Below are 22,267 nucleotides of genomic sequence, written 5' to 3' on the forward strand. Positions count from 1 at the left end.
TAGTGGCGAGAGCGGGTCAGGGGGCTAGTCGTGTTTGCTTAATAGAGTCAACATCGGAATTCACTGATCAGCAAACACAGCCAAGCCATAAAACTAAGCCCTCAAAATCCAGCCCAAGAAAACCAGAGACTGGCAGCACCCCCATCAAACTTAAACGCCCGAAGCCACCCAAGGGTTATCCGGACTTTAGCTGTGAAGTATGCGACTGTGATCCGTGTGGTACTGGCAACAATAAATCACAGTCTGGGCCGAGTAGCCCGAGGTCAGACGAAGACGGGACCTGGTCCAGACCTCGGTCTCAAGCGAACAGCGGTCGCTTCAAGAGGTGATGTGGAATTCTTCCAGGTGTATCTTTTCATGATGTTTCTTTTTGTGTTTTTGTTGTTGTTGATGTGGATGTGGATTCTGTCTCTTGTCCCTAGTTGGGGAAATAACCGGAGATTAACCGAAACCCAAGTACTCACCGTACATTCGCCAGCGTATGACGACGTGACCGGAGATTGTGGTAGCCCCTTAGCTCACCGATGCTACCCTGCTCGGCTTGCATTTTCGCCTGAGCCGTGACCGCCACCGTGGCAATCACGTGATGTTGGTGCCCAGTTGCACCCGCCGTGGTGACGCTTCTGCGCGAACGCCACCCTGCTCTGCTGCCGGTTCCTCCGGCGCTTGGTGTTGGTGATTTCTTTTGATAGGTCCTGTAATATATTTTATTGTTAGTTTTTTCACCATTAATTATTATTATTATACTTGTATTTTATACAAAGAAAAATGCATTTTTTATTTAATTAAAAATTTTTTTTTATTATGAAAATATTCTAGTCAGTTTAATGAAAAACATTTTTTAAGAACTTTGAAAATATAAATTATTTCATTGAAATTAATATTAATTGAAAAATATACAACCGGCTCGTTTTTACTATTATAAAAAAATTAATTTTAAAATTAAAAACTATTAATATTCAAGTTCTCTTCCATATTTAAAATATTAATGAAAATGAAGTTAGCCGACATTTCAAAATTTTTAGAAACTTTTATTGAAAAAAATTCAATTAAACAATTAAAAAAAAACTTTTCACTCATAAAAAACTTGAAAAACTATAAGTGTAATTTTTTAGAAATATTTTTTTAGTTGTAGTTTAATTAAAAAAAAAATCAAAAATTTTTAGACGTCTGCTAACTTCAGTTTCATAAAATATTATTAATTTAATCTTGAAAATTTGGAAAATATATATTATTTATCAATAAAGATATTAAACTATAAAAATTGCAAAGTTTTGCTGATTTATTTCAGCTTCATCAGGAAAATTAATTAATCATTCATTTATTAATTTGAATGGTATTTGAAAGAAATCTAAATAAGCTGTTAATATTGTAATTTAAAAAAAAAATGTTTGAGATTATAAATATGCTGTTTTACTCTATTACATCTATTGACTTTGTAAAAACTAAACGAAGATGCTAACCATAAGATTTGCCTGATGAAAAAATAAATCAGCGAAACTTTACAACTCTTATAATTCAATCTCTTCATTTATTGTTCAAATTTCTAAGATTATTTAAATATTTCAAATATGAACTTAAATATTAACAGTTTTTAATTTTCAAATTATTTTTTTATAATAGAAAAAAAGAGCCGGTTAAATATACATTTTTCAATTAATATTTACATATTTTTATATTGATTTAATAAAAATTTAAGCTTTTAAGTTGAAATTTAAAAAATTCAAATCATAAAACTAAAATATTAATAATTAATATTAAACTTGACCACTAGGCGCAAAAACTTTAATTTATATATACAGCGGTCGAAAAAATAATTAATAATTAATATTAATTGAAAAATATATATTTTTCTATTATAAAAAAAATTAATTTTAAAATTAAAAACTATTAATACGGCTGCCCAATTTCAAAACACAGTAACTAACATTTAGAAATTTTTTTAAATTTTTCTTATTAAAAAAAAATTTGCCTGCTAAATTGATAAAAAATTTGATTTATGAATAGAAAATACTTTAATATAAATATTTTTAAGAAAAAATACTTGAAATTAAGGTCTAAAAGTTATAAAAAATGCAGCAATATTAAAAAAAATTAGGTATAAAAATTTTGCAGTTACTGTGTTTTAAAATTGGGCAGCCGAATATTTAAGTTCTCTTCCATATATAAAATATTTAAATAATCTTGAAAATTTGGACAATAAATAAAGAAATTAAATTATAAAAATTGCATCGTTTCGCTGGTTTATTTCAGCTTGATCAGATAAATTAATTAATCATTAATTCATTAATTAGAATGGTATTTAAGAGAAATTTAAAAAAGTTGTTAATATTGTATTTTTAAAAAAAATGTTTGAGATTATGAATATGCTGTTTTAATCTATTACATCTATCGACTTTGTAAAAACTATACGAGGATGTTAACCATAAAATTAAGTTATTTAAATATTTTAAATATGGACGAGAATTTAAATATTAATAGTTTTTAATTTTAAAATTATTTTTTTATAATAAAAAAAAAGAGCCGGTTAAATATATATTTTTCAATTAATATTTACATATTTTTATATTGATTTCATAAAAATTTAAAATTTTAAACTTGGCTATTTTTAAATTGAAATTTAAAAAATTCAAATCGTAAAACAAAAATATTAATTTAAAAACGTGACCTCAAAAACCCGTTCTTTTTATTAATTTTACGAATTTAAAAATTCCGTTTGTCAGATAGAAATAAAAATTACTAAATCTTTTTCTCACAAATCTCTGGATGAGTGGCAATTAAAACTAGCATAGCACTAAAAGGTTATATACGTATCTATCCGCGTTTTGAAAGCTCTATCAGCATTTAATAAAAAAAATAACATAAAAAGTTTTATTAAACGTCTTTGTAATAGGTATAAAGTTTTAATTAAACAAAAGTTTAGTGGATGTAAGTAAAAAACAATAAGCGAGCACTTTCCAGTTAAAATAAGAAATTATTTTATAAATAAGTTACGCACACACTCAAAACAACATTACTCAAAGTTGGCTGGCAGGCTCAAAGCCCCTCGGTCGATTTGCAACAAAACTACCCGAGCGTTTAATTTTTCCACGGATATTAAAAATTCATAAACTTTTTACGCTCCTGAGGCACACGCTGGTATACATAAACACAGCTTCGTACAGTAAATAAAATAATAATATTAAATCCCGAGGCATACAATAAGAAAATAATAAAACCTTGCAAGAAAATTCCCTCGGCTTTCCGATCTATCCAACGTGTTTTAAATTCATCTGTCTCGACGTTCAAACTTTTAATTTCATTTCAATCTCTTATAATTTTATTTTCTTCCATTATTGGATTATTGAACAAAAATCTATCGGTACCGTAATCCATTCCATTATTCTTCGGCACGGGGGAGCTAAATAAATTTAATCTACTGCATTCTTCTCTCAAAATAAATTACTGAATAAAATCATTTTTTAAAGATATTGAAAATATTTAATACCTTTTTGAATTAGTATTAACGTTCTGTGTTGATTCATATTTATTGTAAAAGCAAACATTGTTGGTTTTACGTCAATAAATCCAAATATTTAATAAAAAAAAATTTACATGTTTATTTTAAATTTTTCTCTGGAAATATTCTATTTTCATTTTAAATTTATGCATTTACTAATTTATATTCTATTTAAAAAAGAAATGAACGGTAAAATACCGGGTGAAAATCTAAAAAATAAAATCCTTGATTTCACATTCATAGAAAAATTTAAATATTGTAAAAAAATTGAGAGTGAATGCAGTAAAAGTATAAAAATTTTTCATATTCTTTAAAAAGACAATAATAAAATTTGAAAAGCTTAAATAATTAAAAAAATCACGATAAACTATTACAAAGAAACTTTTTTAAAAATTATATTCGGTAATTATTTACAAGTTAACAAAATTAACATTTCTAAATTTTTTTTTGATTATGCTTGTTTTTACGGCGCAATTATGATAAAAAATGTCGTGAAAGAAAAAAACAAAGATTTCGATAGCTTTTTTGCCTTTAAAAATTGGAAAAAATTTTTGCTCTCATATTTTTGGATAAAACTTCTATTTTATCTTTTTTTGATGTTTTTAACATATTTTTTTTTTGAAAAGTACATAAAAAAACGAATGATTTAAAAAAAAGTTGATCAATTTGATCAAAAAAAAAAAAAAAAAAAAATGCGTTTAAAAATTGAAAAAAATTTTGGCTGTCATATTTTTGGGTAAAATTTCTATTTTATCTTTTTTTGATATATTTTTTTTTAAAGTACATAACAAAACGAACTAAAAAAAAAAATTAATCAATTTGATCAAAAAAAAAAAAAATTGCCTTTAAAAATTGAAAAAAATTTTGGCTTTCATATAAAATTTCTGTTTTATCTTTCTCTGATATATTTTTTTTTAAAGTACATAAAAAAACGAACTAAAAAAAAAATTGATTAATTTGATCAAAAAAAAAAAAGATTTTTTTACCTTTAAAAATTGAAAAAAGTGTTGGCTTTCATATTTTAGATAAAATTTCTATTTTATCTTTCTTTGATACATTTTTTTTTTAAAGTACATAAAAAAGCGAACTAAAAAAAAAAATTGATCAATTTGATAAAAAAAAAAAAATCGCCTTTAAGAATTGAAAAAAATTTTTGGCTTTCATGATTTTAGATAAAATTTCTATTTTATATTTTTTTTAGTTTGTTTTTTTAACTACATAAAAAAACAAACTAAAAAAAAAAATTGATCAATTTAATAAAAAAAAAAATTATTTAACATGGACTAGCATGGTTTGACCCATGTAAATAATTACCTTGTACCCATAATTTTTTTTTATTTACTAAAAAATAAAATAGAAAAACTAACCTTTCTTTAGTATGTCGACACTCTTCATCATCCTCCTCCTCAATATCATGCAACCTGGGACTGAGCCGGTGCTGAGTGTTCCCGTCCTTGTTATTAGAGTCCTCCGAGTTCTGGTAACTATTATCCTTAGAGCCTTTGGTACCGGGAAAGCAAGCTCCAGTAGCGACAGCCTCAACAGCGGCGTCGAGAGCCTCTAGATCGTCCAAGTCCCCAGAATTATTATTACTACCACTACGCTTACAGGTGCTCTTAATAACACTCGTGATGCTGCTTTTCTGGTTCTTCTGGCGCTTATTGCTGTGGCAAACAATAATCGAGGACTTGCTCTCGGGTTCGCCCAAGGATCCGGGGTTCCCAGAACCGGAACCGGAACCCACACCAGAACTAAGTCCTCCAGGAGGTCCTCGCCCGCCGCCGCCGGCGCACGGCAGGCAGCACGACCACGTGCCCCCCACTTCGGTACCCTACTGAAGCTCCGTCAAAACATAAGGGATCCACCATCAAGACCTTCTTCTTCTTCTTCTTCTTCTTCTTCTTCTTGCTTTTTCTCACAAATTTCTTCCCCAAATTTGAATTAGTAATTAATTACATTAATTTAATCATTTATCAATCATCTATTTTTTTTTTTTTTTTTTTTTTTTTTGTTTTTCTATTAACTACTTCTCTCTAGGTTTCAACTTATTGGGGGCACAAGAGCCACCTGCATCATCTTCACCATCAGTATCTTCATTTTTATCATCGATATGATAATCCCAGACATTATCAACACAGCCACCGGCGACGTCTGCGTCTCCAGCAAGCTTTATCTTCACTCATTCATTATTAATTTTTCTTCTTCATCATAAATATTATATTATAATAATATATCTATAATTATCTCCATGTGAACACATTATTATATTATTATTATTATTATTGATAATGCTTTATTAAGCATTGATGTCCATCAAATCGTTTTATTAATTTCAATCACATTATTCCACTATTAATAGCCACTTTTATCGATTCATCATTTGTCTAATACCACTCAGTTAATAAATACAAATTCACTTGCGTCTTAATAACGTTTGACGTACCGGAACTTTCTGTTATTTCCGCTAAGTATATTTATCTTAACGTTATATTGTATTACATAGTTTCAATAGTAAGAAATTTAATTTTAACTCAATCACAGAGTTATGATTGTTGACAGTAAGTCTTTGTTTTTATCTATTTATAAATTGTTACAACACTGAAAAATAAAATTTAATATTTTTTTAAATACTTTTCAATTTATTAAATTAAAAAAAAAAATTTACTTGTAATTACCTTCAATAGAAAAATGAAGAAAAAATAACAAAGCATTGTCTTCAAAGAATTAAAAAAAAAAATAAGTTTTTATCAAGATAATTCTCCTTTTAATTAAATTAATAAAAAAAAAAATTATTCCAGCTACATTCAAAGCCACCCTCAATTTATAAAAATTAATTACCTTTAATAAAAGTTTTCTGTAAAAAATATCTAATTAAAATTTCAGAACAACTATTTATTTTTTACAAAAAAAACTTCTCTAAAAGTTAAACTAAATAGAAAAGTACTTTTAAAAAAAATCTAATTGAAAATTTTTAGTTTATTTTTCAGTGTTTTTTTATTTAGAAAAAAAAAGGAAAAGAAGAAATATGTTCCAACTGAAATGTAATATTGTCAGTCTTTAGCTCTATTTATTACAACTATTGTAATTATTTTTATTTTTATTTTTATTATTATAATATATATTTTTGGTCTCGATCGAACTGGTATCCCTGGCTATAACCCGTAGCTACCTAAAACCATTTGGCAAGCCCCTATTCGTTTATCACGAACCCTTCTCACACTCTAACCCCTCTTCCGCTTCACCCACGCCTTTCATCCCTTGCCTTTACTATATTTTCTCTTTAGATTTTCTCACCCTGCTCTTTCTAATCTACGCTCCAATATTATTTTCTTTATCGTTATTAATATTACCAAATTCTCAACTTTTTCAAAATTTAACCACAATAATAATAATAATTATTATTGTGGTTATTTAACGGTTTTTGAATAACATCCACCTACTTAAAAATAAATGAATGAAAGTTAATGAAAAGTACACCTTGAGCCGGCGTATTTTTATATCTTAAATTTAAATCCCAACTCAATCAAAACGAGAGACTAAAAACTAACTTTTCCATTTCCTCTTAACTCTACTCGGTCTTTACTTGTAACAACTTCATCTCCATCTAATATTTAATGTGATACTTGCTCTAAATAACCTTGACTTGTGTTAAATCCCCAGAGCTATCACTTTTATAATTTACTCGGAAAATAACATAAATAAATATATACGACATAGAAATTATAAGGTTATGTAAATATATTCGACTTTCTGTGAGATTAAAATTATAAACAAACACTCGGGACAATACAGTTTAATTAAATCTATCGACATTCTCACCAGAATTAAATTAAAAATTCAAATGGATTTTATTTACACAAATAACCACTGAAATACAGACTATCGGTTTTTTTATCAAGGAAAGGGTGAAGTTAAACCAGTGGAATTTAAAAATGAGCTTTTCAAAGTCGATCTTATTTTTTTTTGCAAGTAAAACTCAAGTTTTTAAAATAAGCTTTAAATAATAAAAAAATTATCTACAATAAATTTTTTAAATTTTAATATTTTTCGAATATTTTAATATTTCTCTAATATTTTAATATTTTTCGAATATTTTAATATTTCTCTAATATTTTAATATTTTTTAAATATTTCTAATATTTTTCTATTTCAATATTTTGCGAATATTTTAATATTTATCTAATAATATAATATTTTTCTAATATTTTAATATTTTTCTAATATTTTAATATTCTTCTAATATTTTAATATTTGTTTAATATTTTTATACTTGTTTAATATTTTTATATTTTTCGAATATTTAAATATTTATCTAATATTTTAATATTTTTCGAATATTTTAATATTTCTCTAATATTTTAATATTTTTTAAATATTTCTAATATTTTTCTATTTCAATGTTTTGCGAATATTTTAATATTTATCTAATAATATAATATTTTTCGAATATTTTAATATTTTTCTAATATTTTAATATTCTTCTAATATTTTAATATTAGATAAATATTAAAATATAATATTTTAATATTTTTCGAATATTTAAATATTTATCTAATATTTAAATATTTTTCAAATTTTTAAAATATTTCTTTAATTTAAAAAAATTGACTACAATAACATTTATTTAAAATTAATTTCTTTAAAGTTTCTCTTTACATCAAACAAATCTTATTTTCACAAGAAAAAAACAAAATTTCGTTGGCAATAAATTTCATAAATTCAGAACTATAAATAACATTTCAACACGTTATTTTAAAAGAAAAAAACCAAACAATAATCAGCCTTCTATTTTCAGCACCATAAATTTCCGAGTTTCTCCGGTATCTTTCCCTCTCTCTTTCAATACAACCTTACACCTTCCCTTAGATCTTCCTTTACGTTCCCCACTAAAGAATTTTTGGGAAAACTATCGCAATAAACTAAACAAATCGCACCTCGAGGGATGTTACAGCACTCAGGAGAGCAGTATTATATAGAATACAGTCTACAGTGTACAACGTAAAATCTTTCGACGTCTCTGTTCCCTAGTCAAAGCATTATATCCGAGTAAAAGGAAATGGAAAACCGGGAAAGCAAGGGAATGGGTGGAATAGAAGGTATTTGCGAGAGTGCTCGAGATATCACCACAATAGAGGTCACCGTTCACGAGACCACAAAATACAATAATAATAAAAATAAAAATATAAAAACCCATCCAATATTTATAATTATTTCAACCAGCTCCAAATTGTACCTCCAAAATTGTCCGGATTTTTTTTTAGTAATTTTTAAAAATAAATTTAAGGAAAAATTGAAACTTTTTGAGATTTACGATCCGCGGTTGTCAACAATAACAACGAAGTGATTTAAGTAAATGATAAAATTGATAAACAATAACTAAATCGCGTGACGTATCTGGTGTAACCTGTACCAGACGATGACGACGGCCGAGAGCCGACTAACGGGGAGCAGAGAGCAGAGAGTAGAGGGATCGTATCCATCTATATGGTAGCTCTCCCGCTATCCGCTATCGGCAGCACACGGGGCCGCCCTCTCTCGTCCTCTCCGAGGCAGGCCGCTCCACACCGGTCTCTACACTACTTGCTCCTGTTGTTTGCTAAGCTCGACTCGCGGCGATCCACCAGACACACACTCTCCCACTCATGTTATGTGTGTGTGTGTGTGTGTGAGTGTAGGTGTGTGCTTGAACTATACCAGACTAGGCACCAGCGCTTGCGGGCCATCCAGTGACGTAGCATCCGGAAAAGCGTCAGATCTTCCGGGTACCGGCCAGGGCCACCGGTTTCAAGCTTTTGTGCTCGCTACAACTTTAGATATTCATGTTGTATGTTCATATGGTATTATTACGTATATATAACATTATATTCGCTGTTTTGCACATGTCTGATCTGATATACTTTGTACTACTTGCAATTATTTTGTTATGGTGGAATTCTCTGGAGAAATTTTTTTATAAATTTTTTTTTTTAAAGAAAATTATTTTTAAACTAAAGATTTAATAAGCTCTATTAATTATTAATTATGAATAAATGTTTTTTTTTACGGTAATTTATATTATTAAGAGAATAAGCAAAATTTTGTGGTTAGTGTATTTATAAGATAAATTGAGTTTTTATGGTTAAATTTGGTATCGTTGGAAAAGTCTTGACTTGAATTTGTTCCTTTTCAAGGTTTTATAGCATTCTCACATTCTATAGCATTCTCACAAATAGTCAATTTACAATGATAAGTATTAAGGCTGCATTCGAAAATTTATCTCTAGATACATAATTAAGAAATGACCTTGTATCTCGTGAACTATTGACATTTTTTAAGATATAAGCTCATCCCGATGTTACACTCTTCAAGACTTTTCATTTGAGTACCCACATCAATTTTTCATATATTTATATATATGTATATATGAAAAATAAATCAAAATGCATGTGGGTACTCAAATGAAAGCTCTTAATGAGTGTAACATTGGAATGAGCTTATATCTTTAAAAATGTCAATAGTTAAGAAATGACCTTGTATTTTGTGAACTATTGACATTTTTAAAGATATGAGCTCATCCCGATGTTACACTCATCGAGACCTTTCATTTGAGTACCCACATCAATTTTTCATATATTTTATATATTTATATATTTCACAAATACTATATATACAAAATATATGAAAAATGCCATGTGGGTACTCAAATAAAAGGTCTTGATGAGTGTAACATCGGAATGAGCTTATATCTTTAAAAAAATCAATATTTAAAAAATTACAGTGCAATTTAACAAAAGTCATTATTTTATTAACCCTGGTCACCCTATGAGCGTGACGCCGCGTAAGTAGTTTTTTGTCCGCGGCGTTGCCGAAAACACCTTTAGTCTCTGCCTGTCAAACGAGTATGAACTGGCAACACTGTACGCTCTAAAAGTATTGCGGCAAATCCCTCATTACTCGACCAAAGTCATTAGGTCGCGTTTGTTGACCAGTCTAGGGTTAAGCAAAATTTTATTTATTTATAGTTCACAAGTCACAGCAGTCACATAATGACTACAAGATTGCTAGTTTTAATTCAATTTAGTATTAAAAACATTATAGCCTTTGTATAAAAATTCAATAAATTTTTATATTTATAAGACAAAATTTTTTTTAGATAACTAATTATTTCAAATCCACTCAAGTTAAAATATTGGAGATTTATAAAAAAAAATCTCTTAAAATTTTTAAAAAATAACAAAATAATCTAAATAAAACTGATAATCAAACCCAGTCACGCCCAATATTTCCGTAGCTCGTATTTATATTAAAAGAAAAATAATTTTTATAATATTATAGCTCTCTGTACTATACTGTAATATCATTATTCGCCGGACACTCGAAGCATCGAGCCTCTGGAGCCATAGCAGAGTTCTCTGAGCCTTACCAGCAAATATCAACATCGACATGCTGGCAACTCAATTACCCAACTAAACAATATTATATTAAATTATACTACCCGGAATTAGTATTTAATTCGGTTGGTATAGACTAACCCAACCCGCATCGATAAATAAAATAATATAATATAATGTATAACATATAATACATAATATATTTAAAAACAAAAATGGAAATCACTTGGAACAAGCAATCTATAACATATTTCACTTCTATTCAATTCACTCGTCAACTACACATAATAGAGAATGACACTATACATATGTTCCATCCACTCACTCTTCATATTTTCCATACACCCACATACATTTACATAAGTGTATACCTCACTCATACAGTATTATATTATAACTATATTCCCGAACTTTGTGTTCAACTGTCCGGAAAACTACCTCAGCCTCAGCCTCAGCTCTATCGCGTCAATGTAGCGAGAAAATTTACTGGAAAAAATGTAAACAAAAACCTTTCAAGCCCTCAACCTCTCCTCGTATGGCTCCACGGGAGCTTTGTTCCTTCGATGGAAACTCTACTCCGAGCTATTTTGTGTTTTCAGCATCAACCTTTTAGTTTGTATGCTTAAATTTTTAGTGCGTACTGATATTATACTCAGATAGGTATATAAAATATCAGAGCGAGAGGAGCCAACCTCTCGCTATCTCACGCATTTTTATTTTAAATTTAAATTCTCGAGTGCATACTCTCGATAGCACTTTTATTCTCTGCACATACTCAACTGCATATCGCGTTTATCTATCTATATATTTATATTTGTATATTAGGCGTGACGCGGAGGCTAGAAATAAACACGTCGGAAATTTGGGCACGAGTTAATTGGTGTCGTTATGAGGTTTATTAATTTCTGTGCTTTAAGTGCTTCACTCTAGATTTTAATTTTGTATTTTCTTTGATTATTTTTTAAATTTTATTTAAAAAATTAATTTTTACTAAAAAAAAACTTTGAAAAATGTTATTAATAATTTTTATTTTAATTTCTATAAGAAAAATTTTTTTTATTAATAATTTTCTTATATCCTTAAATTTTTGAGCCACTTTAAAAAATTTTTAATTAATAAATTTTTATTAAGAAAAAAAAATTTTATTAATAATTTTTCTTTTAATTTCTATAAGAAAAATTTTTTTTATTAATAATTAAATTTTTTTTTTTATTAATAATTAATAATAATAATTTTCTTATATCTTTAAATTTTTAAGCCACTTTATGAAAAATTTTTATTAAGAAAACTTAAAGAAATTTTATTAATAATTCTTCTTTTAATTTCTATAAGAAAAATTTTTTTTATTAATAATAAAATTTTTTTTTATTAATAATTAATAATAATAATTTTCTTATATCTTTACATTTTTAAGCCACTTTATAAAAAATTTTGAATCAATAAATTTGTTATTTAATTATAAAAATTTTCTGTGTAAAAGAATTAAAATTTAAACGACAATAAAAAACTTCTAATCGGACATTAGCAGAGATAAGTCCTCGAGAATTTAACCACGTAATTGCGAATTCGCGGTGTAATCGAAAACTCGGGAAATAAAAACATCGGGAAGAGATAGTAAAGAGAGTAGGGGGAAAAAACATGAAATAAAATGAAATAAATGAGATCGGATAACAAAGTTGATATTGAGAGTTGAGTTTGGGTTGAAGCAGCTGCGAACAGAACAGACAGCTCAGATGCCTCCACCAGGCAGCTCGGGGGGGTCGATATAGCTTAGACGCGTGCGCGTTTCGACATACTCGCGACTGCACACTAATACACATAAGTACACAATAATATAATATTCCTCTTTATGTGAATATACTGTTATGAATACATGCGTTATGTCTATAGGTTGCATAAACATAGATATAGGCTCAGTTATAGCCGCTAAATAACGGGTGGATGCGGGATGTACGTATGCGTATAACAAAGCCCACTTTATGTCGATTAATAATCGAGCACTATAGACAAGCTTCATTAGCATTTCACGTCTGATGATATTGGCTCATTGCAAAATCACTGTAATACCAACCAACTCGACATTCCCAACTCTGTCCTTTAATACCCCAGCTATTTATTTATGTCCTTGGGTTATATTTAAAACCATTTTATATTATATTACTCCCGGCTATATATCATATTTTATTTTTGATTTAAAGCTCCGTTACCAATTACAATTATTAATCTATACTATTCAGAGAATAAGCAAAATTTTGTGGCCAGTATATTTATATGATAAAGTGGGATTTTATGGTTAAATTTGGTATTGTTAGAAAAATCTTGACCTGGAGTTGTGACTTTTCGTGTTTTCATATCATTCTCACCAATAGTCAATTCATGATAATAAGTAGTTAGGCTGCATTCGAAAATGCTCTATCTCTAGATACATAATTAAGAAATGATCCTGTATCTCGTGATCTATTGACATTTTTAAAGATATAAGCTCATCTCGATGTTACACTCATCAAGACCTTTCATTTGAGTACCCACATCAATTTTTCATATATTTATATATATTATATATATGTATATATGAAAAATATATCAAAAATGCATGTGAGTACTCAAATGAAAGCTCTTGATGAATGTAACATCGGGATGAGCTTATATCTTTAAAAACGTCAATAGTTAAGAAAGTACAGTGCAATTTAACATAATTAAAAAAAGTCCTTGTATCTTGTGAACTTTTGACATTTTTAAAGATATAAGCTCATCCCGACATTACACTCATCGAGACCTTTCATTTGAGTACCCACATCAATTTTTCATATATTTCATATATTTATATATATTATATATATGTATATATGAAAAATATACAAAAAATGCATGTGGGTACTTAAATGAAAGCTCTTGATGAGTGTAACATCGGAATGAGCTTAGATCTTTAAAATATTTACTATATATATATATGTATGTATATATGAAAAATATATCAAAAATGCATGTGGGTACTCAAATGAAAGCTCTTAATGAGTGTAACATCATAATGAGCTTATACCTTTAAAAACGTCAATAGTTAAAAAAGTACAGTGCAATGTAACAAAAGTCATTATTTAATCAAGCAAAATTTTATTTATTTATAGTTCACAAGTCACGGCAGTCACATAATGACTGCAAGGTTGCTAGTTATGATTATTCGTTTAGCAATCATTTAGACACAGATATTTTTGGCATTTCTAATGACTTGATCAATGACCAATAAATTCAGTGTATAATTAAACATTAATTATTACTATTGAAGCTCATTAAAATTTTCCCAGTAGTATTAATTTAATCGATTAATTTATAAGTTCATTTATTGACAAATTTCACTGCACATTTGGCATTCAATAAAATCAATGAAGCGTACTGTTGAACAAACTCTATAAAATAATTAAAACCCTTATATTTTTTTCAACTTTAATCACGAACAAAAAATTTAATTGCAGTGAAAAATAATTTTTTAAAATTAAAAATTTCCGCAATATTTTATCAAAAAAAAAAGTGTTTTTATTATTAGCTAATAAAAAAAAACGTTAGAAAAATGATATTTATAAATTAAAAATAAATATATCCGAGTATAAATTATCAGGGAAGAAAAATGTAAAAGGGTTGCCGCCCTCGGCTGGAAGCTCGTAAGGGATTGAATTTCCGTCCTAGTTGTATAAGAGTTGCGCGAATAGACCCAGCTTCTGCTTATGCTCACGCCCGAGCTTAATATCACCGCTAAAAAGGAGATATAGGTATATATAATACTTGAGCACACTGATGTCGATATAGATATAAGATATGACATAGATATAGCTATAGCAAGGGAGATATGAACGAGCTGAGGCTGAGAGAATAACTAAAGAGGAGAGTGATAGATGTGTATAATATGTAGGGAAGGTATCGCTCGTTGATGGGTATAAAAGACGTTATACCACTGATGTACATACACTTTTACTCTATATAGCCCTAGCAAACGCAACAGGCAGCCATACCAATCAATAATCTCACCCGAGAGTCATACTAAAGTAGATCTACCACATCTCTCACTTATATCACATCACGAGACCCAACACGCCCGAATACCCAAATCCCTTAATTCATTAATGTTATTAAAACACAGATTTATTGCCGCTGTTTCTCTTCTTCCTGCTCTGTACTCAACATTTAATTTATACGCGCTAATTAATCACTGATAACAGCCCCCATTTATAACCAACGATTCGTTATTAATTATTTAGTGATTATAATTACTTCATACAGTAGATTCGATTCAATTTCAATGATTAGAGTCATTAAGGAGATCCACGTGAGGTAGTCAAATTTTTAAAACTTCCTGAAAATTTGTAAATTCAATTTCCGTAGCGTAATAATTAATAAAAAAATTAAAAATCAGTAAATTTCCGGGATATTTAATTAAATAATTAGGTTTGAAAATTGTAATTTTTACATGTATACAGAAAGAAAAATTTCTTGACTGGAGAACAAAATTCTTCGCTCAAGAAAATTTTCGGGTGTCTGAAGGAAGACCGAAGTTGTGTTGGCCGAAGTAAAAATTTTTCTTGAAATTCTATTCTTGGTGGAAGTAATTTTTTCTTAATTCAAATTATCATAAATACTTGATACAATCAATTTTATGAAAATGAAGTTAACCGACATTTCAAAATTTTTATTGAAAAAATTTCAATTCAGAAATTAAAAAAAAAATTGTCACATGTAAAAAACTTGAAAAACTATAAGTTCAATTTTTGAGAAATATCTTTTTAGTTGTAATTTAATTAAGAAAAAAAAATCAAAAATTTTTACACGTCTTCTAACTTCAGTGTCATTAAATTTTTATATTTGATCAAGATTTTTGAATACTTTAGGGAAGGAGCGCCACCTACTTCAGCTGAGAAATAAATTTTCTCACCTTGAGAAAATTTTTCTCTTGAATATTTAATACCCATTTTATATTATTTTAGCGTGCAATTATACATATTGAATGAAAAAAAATGATGAAATATTATTTGATCTTCCCATTTGACATGTTAATCAATAAAAATATTAATGAAAATTTACTTCTATCTTTATATTTAATTTATTGGAGCAAGAGAGAAATTTTCTCAAGACAAGAAAATTTACTTTTATCAAGAACTAAATTTTTTGGAGCAAGAGGCTGAATTTTCTCAAAACAAGGTTTTCTTGACTTAAATAAATTTTCTTGGATCAAGATACGTATTTCTTAAAGCAAGAGAATTAATTTTGTTGGAATAAGTGAAATTTCTTGTCAAAAAAAATTTTTTTTTCGCTCAAGAAAATAATTAGGAAGAAAAATATCGGCTGCCCAATTTCAAAACACAGTAACTGACAATTTTAAGATTTTTAAAAATTTTTCTTATTAAAAAAAAGTTTGCGCGCCAAATTGATAAAAAATTTGATTTATGAATAGAAAATACATGACTATAAATATCTTAAAGAAAAAATACTTGAAATTAAGGTCTAAAAGTCATAAGAAATGCAAAAATACTACAAAAAATCAGGTATAAAAATTTTGCAGTTGCTGTGTTTTAAAATTGGGCAGCCGATATTTTCTTGGCTCAAGTGAACCTTTTTTCCTGTGTAAGTAAATGGAGATTCCATTATTCGTGTATTTGGTTAAAATTTTAATACAGTTAACGATTTAAAAAAAATTTTATTTTCATTGAATTTGATTGAAAAAATAAAAGTAAATTTTTCGGAAATTTTTTCAAAAATGTTATTAATTAATTTAAAAATTAATTTTAAGATAACAAAAGTATTTCTACGTATTATTTTTTTATAGACATTCTTAACACTAGAAGGGTACTTAGATCTCCTTAAAAAACTCCATTTTCTTCGGCTAATTCCGCTATGTTCAATTCACTTTGCTTTGAAGAGTGGGGGATAGTGAGAGCATTGGCAAGTGACACCACCGTGGCTCTGGATAATTATAATATTAATATTTACGCGTCTATTAATCTCATACGTAATTCAGTAATTATATTTCAATAATTATGCGAGATTAGCCGACGAAATAAACTACTATTTAGCGGTATGAGTAGGCAATTAAATTTATGGAAATTGTTTGTAAATCGAGACAATAAATACAGGCTTTAATAGCAAAAGGTAGTATTTAAAGAGTGGATTGTAATGAAAACAAAATGACATTGCCGATGATGTATTCGGTATTAATGTGAACATGCATTCATTGCAAGATTAAAGTGCTTTGTTATTATTATTCTATTTGTTTTTTAACCGAGAGTAAATCTCTCAAATGTGTACTTGTTTGTATTTATGTATGACATGTATATTGTCCATTGTATAGTGTAGCTTTTTTGAAATGACATTACGCGCGACCTACTTTTGCTAAAAATTATTATATTTATTGTACTAAGTGTCGGCGTAAGTTAGTCTTCCGTAAGTAAATATTTACGCAGCAAAAGCCATTTTCGTAAATTATTCCGATGAACTTAAAGAGGGGTAGGAGTGTCTGGCTTGAGTGACGTCAGCATATCAAGGGGTGTTTAATATTTGGATGCTTAATCTGCAATGCTGGTGAGCGATAAAAAAGCGTGTTGGTTAAATAGTGATACAGAAGGGTGCTGTTGATAACTAAGAAAACAAACCCTGCTGCAGAAGTTATGTATTTACTGGAAACACTCTACTCTACCGGCCTAATATTGATTTCCCTCATGCTCGGTTAGTTACGCGCATTTATAAATGTATGCTCTGTTATATTTTGTTGATATGATACGAATCTGGAGTTGGTGTTTCTGTATCTAAACTCTCTACTCTCTCTTTTTTCTGAATAAACAACCTCGGATTACTGTTTCAAATGTAGCAATAAAAATACCCTCACTCGCAGTAATCATTTCAAAACAAAATTATTTACAGATCAAACGAGGAACGTGTAATTACTATTTTTGAATTTATAAATACTTGGGAAAAGTTTATGGTGATCTGGATTGATCATGGATACTAAAATAGAGTGGAAAAAATTCATGTCCCTAGAGAAGTATGTTACTATCGTTACTATCGTAGGATTAGTTGCCTACGGGCACGATTATAAGATTAGTATCCTTGTATTTTTAAAAAAGTCAAACAACAAAACCACAGAGAAAAAATTCAAGTCAATAATTTGGAAGAATTTGATCTTCATTTGAGTAAAAAAAAAATTCTTAAACTATATTTTTTTTGGTTTAAGTTAATTTTACGTGATTAAAGAATTTTTTGTCTTGATTTAAGAAAATAAAACTCTTCAAAATTATTTTTTTGTTTTAAGAATTTTTCTCTTGATTAAAGTTAATTTTTAACTTCCCGCTAAGAAAATCTCAGATTTTCAAAAATCGGGAAGTTATTGGTTTTACCTAGTTTTACAAAAATCGAGTTTTCATCAGATCTCGACGTTTGAGGGTCACAGGAAGCTTTCCTGACTATCCCCGTGAGGGTGTCACTATGTGTGTGTGTGTGTGTGTGTGTGTGTGTGTGTATGTAAACCTCTCATAGCTATTGAATGGCTCCACCGATTCGATCGCGGTTGGCGCCATTCGAAAGGGCTTGTCCAAACTTAGATTTTGGATACAATTTGGATCGATTCGAACCGATAGATTTCGAAAAATCTAAAAAAAACTGAAAAAAAAAAATTTTTCAAAAGTGGTTTTTTTGGAATAACTTTCGAAACGCTTTATCGATCAACTCCAAAAACTAATCAGCTCTTAATCTTGAAAAACCACGTCGATCGCCGCTAATCCGGTCAAAATTGGTTAATTCGTTCGAGAGATATCGTGCAGGAAAGAAAACCCAAAAAAGTGTTTTTTCGGAATTACGCCGAAATTTCTAGTTTGATCAATATAAACTTAAAAATTTTTTATAAGGCTTAAAAAACTACGTCGAATGCCGCCAACCGCGTGAAAATCGGTTCATTCATTCAAAAGTTATTGCGGTATGAAAACTCAAAAAATAGTGTTTTATCAACCTTCTGTCAAACTTTTGAGCTTGAAAAGCTCAAAAGCATAGAAAAGTTATCTTTTTGAGCTCGAAGAGCTCAAAAACGTCGTAAATGCAATTTTAAGCGCCCAGGTATGGAATTAGCGGGAAGTTGCAGGGATGGTCTTCGGGGTCAACTGTTTTCCTAATTTTTTTTTTTTAGTGTACACAGAAAAAAAAAATTAACTTAAATCAAGTAAATAATTTTAAAGAATTTTATCGTCTTAATTTGAGTAAAAAAATTCTTAAATTAAGATATTTTTCTTGGTTTAAGTTAATTTTACTTGATTCAAAAATATTTCGTCTTGATTTAAGACAATTAAACTCTTCAAAATTATTTTCTTGGTTTAAAAATTTTTCTCTAGATTCAAGTTAATTTTTTTTTCAGAGTAGAATCTGAAAAAATATTATTTTTCTTGAAAAAATTGTTCTAATGCTTGATCAAAATCCCTTTTGAAACAAATTATAATAATTTAAAATCATATATCGCTCTCCGTTGCAGTACTCGGCGCTTTTGATCAGAAATGATCAAAGGAGCTTTATGAAAATCGTTTTACATTGTTGAGAAATAAACTCTTTTCAAGTACAGAAATACTTCCAAAGTTGTCAATAAATATATATAAATGATCCCCATTTACACGCGATTAATTTCCTACAATGGGAAAAATTTTTCTATTAAAATCAAATTGTGGATACGAATGCACTATCCTCCCTTCAGTTGAATTTATGAAAACAGTGAATGTTCATCTTTTCTAGATACTGATTTCTAATTTACAAAATATTTCCTTCGGAAATAACCAATAGATTATTTGATTAAAAATTTTAACAGAGAACAATAAAATTCTGATTGAAGTAAATTGAAGCCTCGCATTGTTCTCAATCAGAACTTTTGATAAAAACTCATCAAAGTAAATTAATCTGAGGTTGGATAAAAATAGCTGGAAAATTTCTATAACTCTAAACAAAATTAGTCAAAAATATGATAGAGAAATATAATGTACTAATTAAATGAAATAAAATACTTATGAGAAATAAATGTGAATAGTCACAATTTGTAGAAAATTGAATTTAAGAGCGTCAGGATCTATTCCTATGGAATTGTGGAAACAACATTTTGCATAATTTTGAATAATGAATATATTATGAGAGCCAATAGTATTACGGGTTAAATTACCATAATATATTAGAAACCAATATTGTATTCAATAAAAGTGACATATTTATGTATTACCTTTTCAATGATAAAATTTATAAATTATGAGGATGAAAATATATATACGGATTTTACGGGAGCACAAGACGAGAGCAGTTCCCGGTGGACGGATAATTTAATGGATGAAATGTTGAATTATTTTCTGAAATTTCATCTCGAAGAATAATTGGATTTGCTATTATCGTGAATATAAATAGAATATCGATAAAGATAGATGGAGTGAATGATTAATCGATCTGGCGATCCTGATGAATCGATGTCGACCGCAGTGCAGATAGAACTTGACGAGAGCCGAGTAAAGGCAGACCATAGACAGACAGTGTAGTCTAGTATGCGATGATGGGTATAATGGTGTGTAATGAGAGCCACCCAATCGAACAGGTGCATAATGAACGATTGTTTCCTGAAAATTACGAGTCAACGCTACTCAAATTGTCTAACCGAGCGTTAATTTACCCAGTGGTTATTTAACTTTTGTCCAATACCGACAACACATCAGAGAACGAGTATCAAAGAGTTATTTTTTTTTACACTCCAAATAATTCTGGTTCTGTCAACCGGTCATTTTTATTTTAATTTTGATTTTAATAGTCCAAAAATTCAAAATTAAAATTATTTTACTCACCCGGCTACTCATCTATCGATTTATCTAATCTAATATAATTTATAATTTGATTGAATTATTTAGCAGAATGATGTAAATCTCCATTCGCTTGGTCCTGATTAATCATTCCGTATATAAGCTTCATTTCGCAAAATTATTATTGCGTATATTATTAAGATTGAGGAAATAATAATTTACTTTCATGAAGCATTTATCTTAATGGTGCCATCTAATAAATTACTCAGTACTCTGACGTACAAGCTGTACTCAGAGAAAGGAAGTTTTAAATAAAAAGTAATGGGACTTTTTTTAAAAGATAAATATTTAACAGATAAAAGTTAACTTTCATCTCAGAGTTTAATACACTTCGGTCATTTATAAGTTTAATTAGTTATAGTTGTAGTTATAGTTATAAATTATAAGTTTATGCAATATAACTAATTAAGGTGGAAGATTCTGAGCCTTTCTACCAGCTCGTTTGCCTTGTATATATACAAATAGAGACGAACAAATATTTTATTTGTATAAACAGACTCGTTATATTTAATTAAAATTATTTATATTAAATTTTTATTATTATTAGTAGCAACCTTGCAGTCACTATATGACTGCCGTGACTTGTGAACTGTAAATAAATAAAATTTTGCTTTATTAAATAAAAAATTTTGTTAAATTGTACTGTAATTTTTTAACTATTGACGTTTTTAAAGATATAAGCACATCCCGATGTTACACTCATCAAGAGCTTTCATTTAAGTACTCACATGCATTTTCATGTATATCATATATATATATACATTAGGGTGTGCCAAAATGTAACTACCGTGGAGAACCTTTTAAAATTGGAATTTTGAGTTCCGCTTTTAACAGGGGATGTGTTTGGGCATTTCCTGAGATATTTTGGAGTGAGAGGATTCATTTGATTATTTATAGGATTTTTAACGGGAGATTTAATTGGGCACTTCCGGCCAAATTTTGAATTTTCACCGGAAATGCCTAAACTAAGCTTCTGTTAAAAAATTCTATGAAAATCAAATACTTCGTCTCACCCCAAAATATCTCAGGGAATGCCCAAACACATCCCCTGTTAAAAGCGGAACTCAAAATTCCAATTTTAAAAGGTTCTCCACGGGAGACATTTTGGCACACCCTAATATACATATATATAATATATATAAATATATAAAAAATTGATGTGGGTACTTAAATGAAAGGTCTTGATGAGTGTAACATCGGGATGAGCTTATATCTTTAAAAATGTCAATAGTTCACAAGATACGAGGTCATTATTTCTTAACTATTGACGTTTTTGAAGATATAAGCTCATCCCGATGTTACACTCATCAAGAGCTTTCATTTGAGTACCCACATACATTTTGATATATTTTTCATATATACATATATAAATGAAAGATCTTGATGAGTGTAATGTCGGGGTGAGTTTATATCTTTAAAAATGTCAATAGCTCACAAAATACAAGGTCATTTCTTAGTTATTGACATTTTTTAAGCTATAAACTCATTTCGATGATACACTCATCGAGACCTTTCATTTAAGTACCAACATGGCATTTTTGATATATTTT

The 22,267-nt window shown here is 28.5% G+C and overlaps 1 protein-coding gene across 2 annotated transcripts in view; it reads right to left on the minus strand.

Moving 5' to 3' along the window:
- LOC123261494 (cAMP-specific 3',5'-cyclic phosphodiesterase) overlaps positions 1-22,267 on the minus strand; it is a 131,419-nt gene that overhangs the window by 99,864 nt on the left and 9,288 nt on the right. The window contains exons 1-2 of one of the 2 annotated variants that reach the window (XM_044723105.1): positions 4,867-6,081; positions 465-695 (exon numbers count right to left, since the gene is read on the minus strand). The exons of the other annotated variant lie outside the window; for it this stretch is intronic. Coding sequence (XP_044579040.1) covers positions 465-547 — 83 coding nt within the window. The 5' untranslated portion in view covers positions 548-695; positions 4,867-6,081. Of the gene's footprint in view, positions 1-464; positions 696-4,866; positions 6,082-22,267 lie in introns of those variants that run through there. 2 annotated transcript variants of the gene reach the window in all.

Source organism: Cotesia glomerata, linkage group LG3 (assembly GCF_020080835.1).
Source record: "Cotesia glomerata isolate CgM1 linkage group LG3, MPM_Cglom_v2.3, whole genome shotgun sequence".
In the NCBI taxonomy this organism is placed as follows: Eukaryota; Metazoa; Arthropoda; class Insecta; order Hymenoptera; family Braconidae; genus Cotesia; species Cotesia glomerata.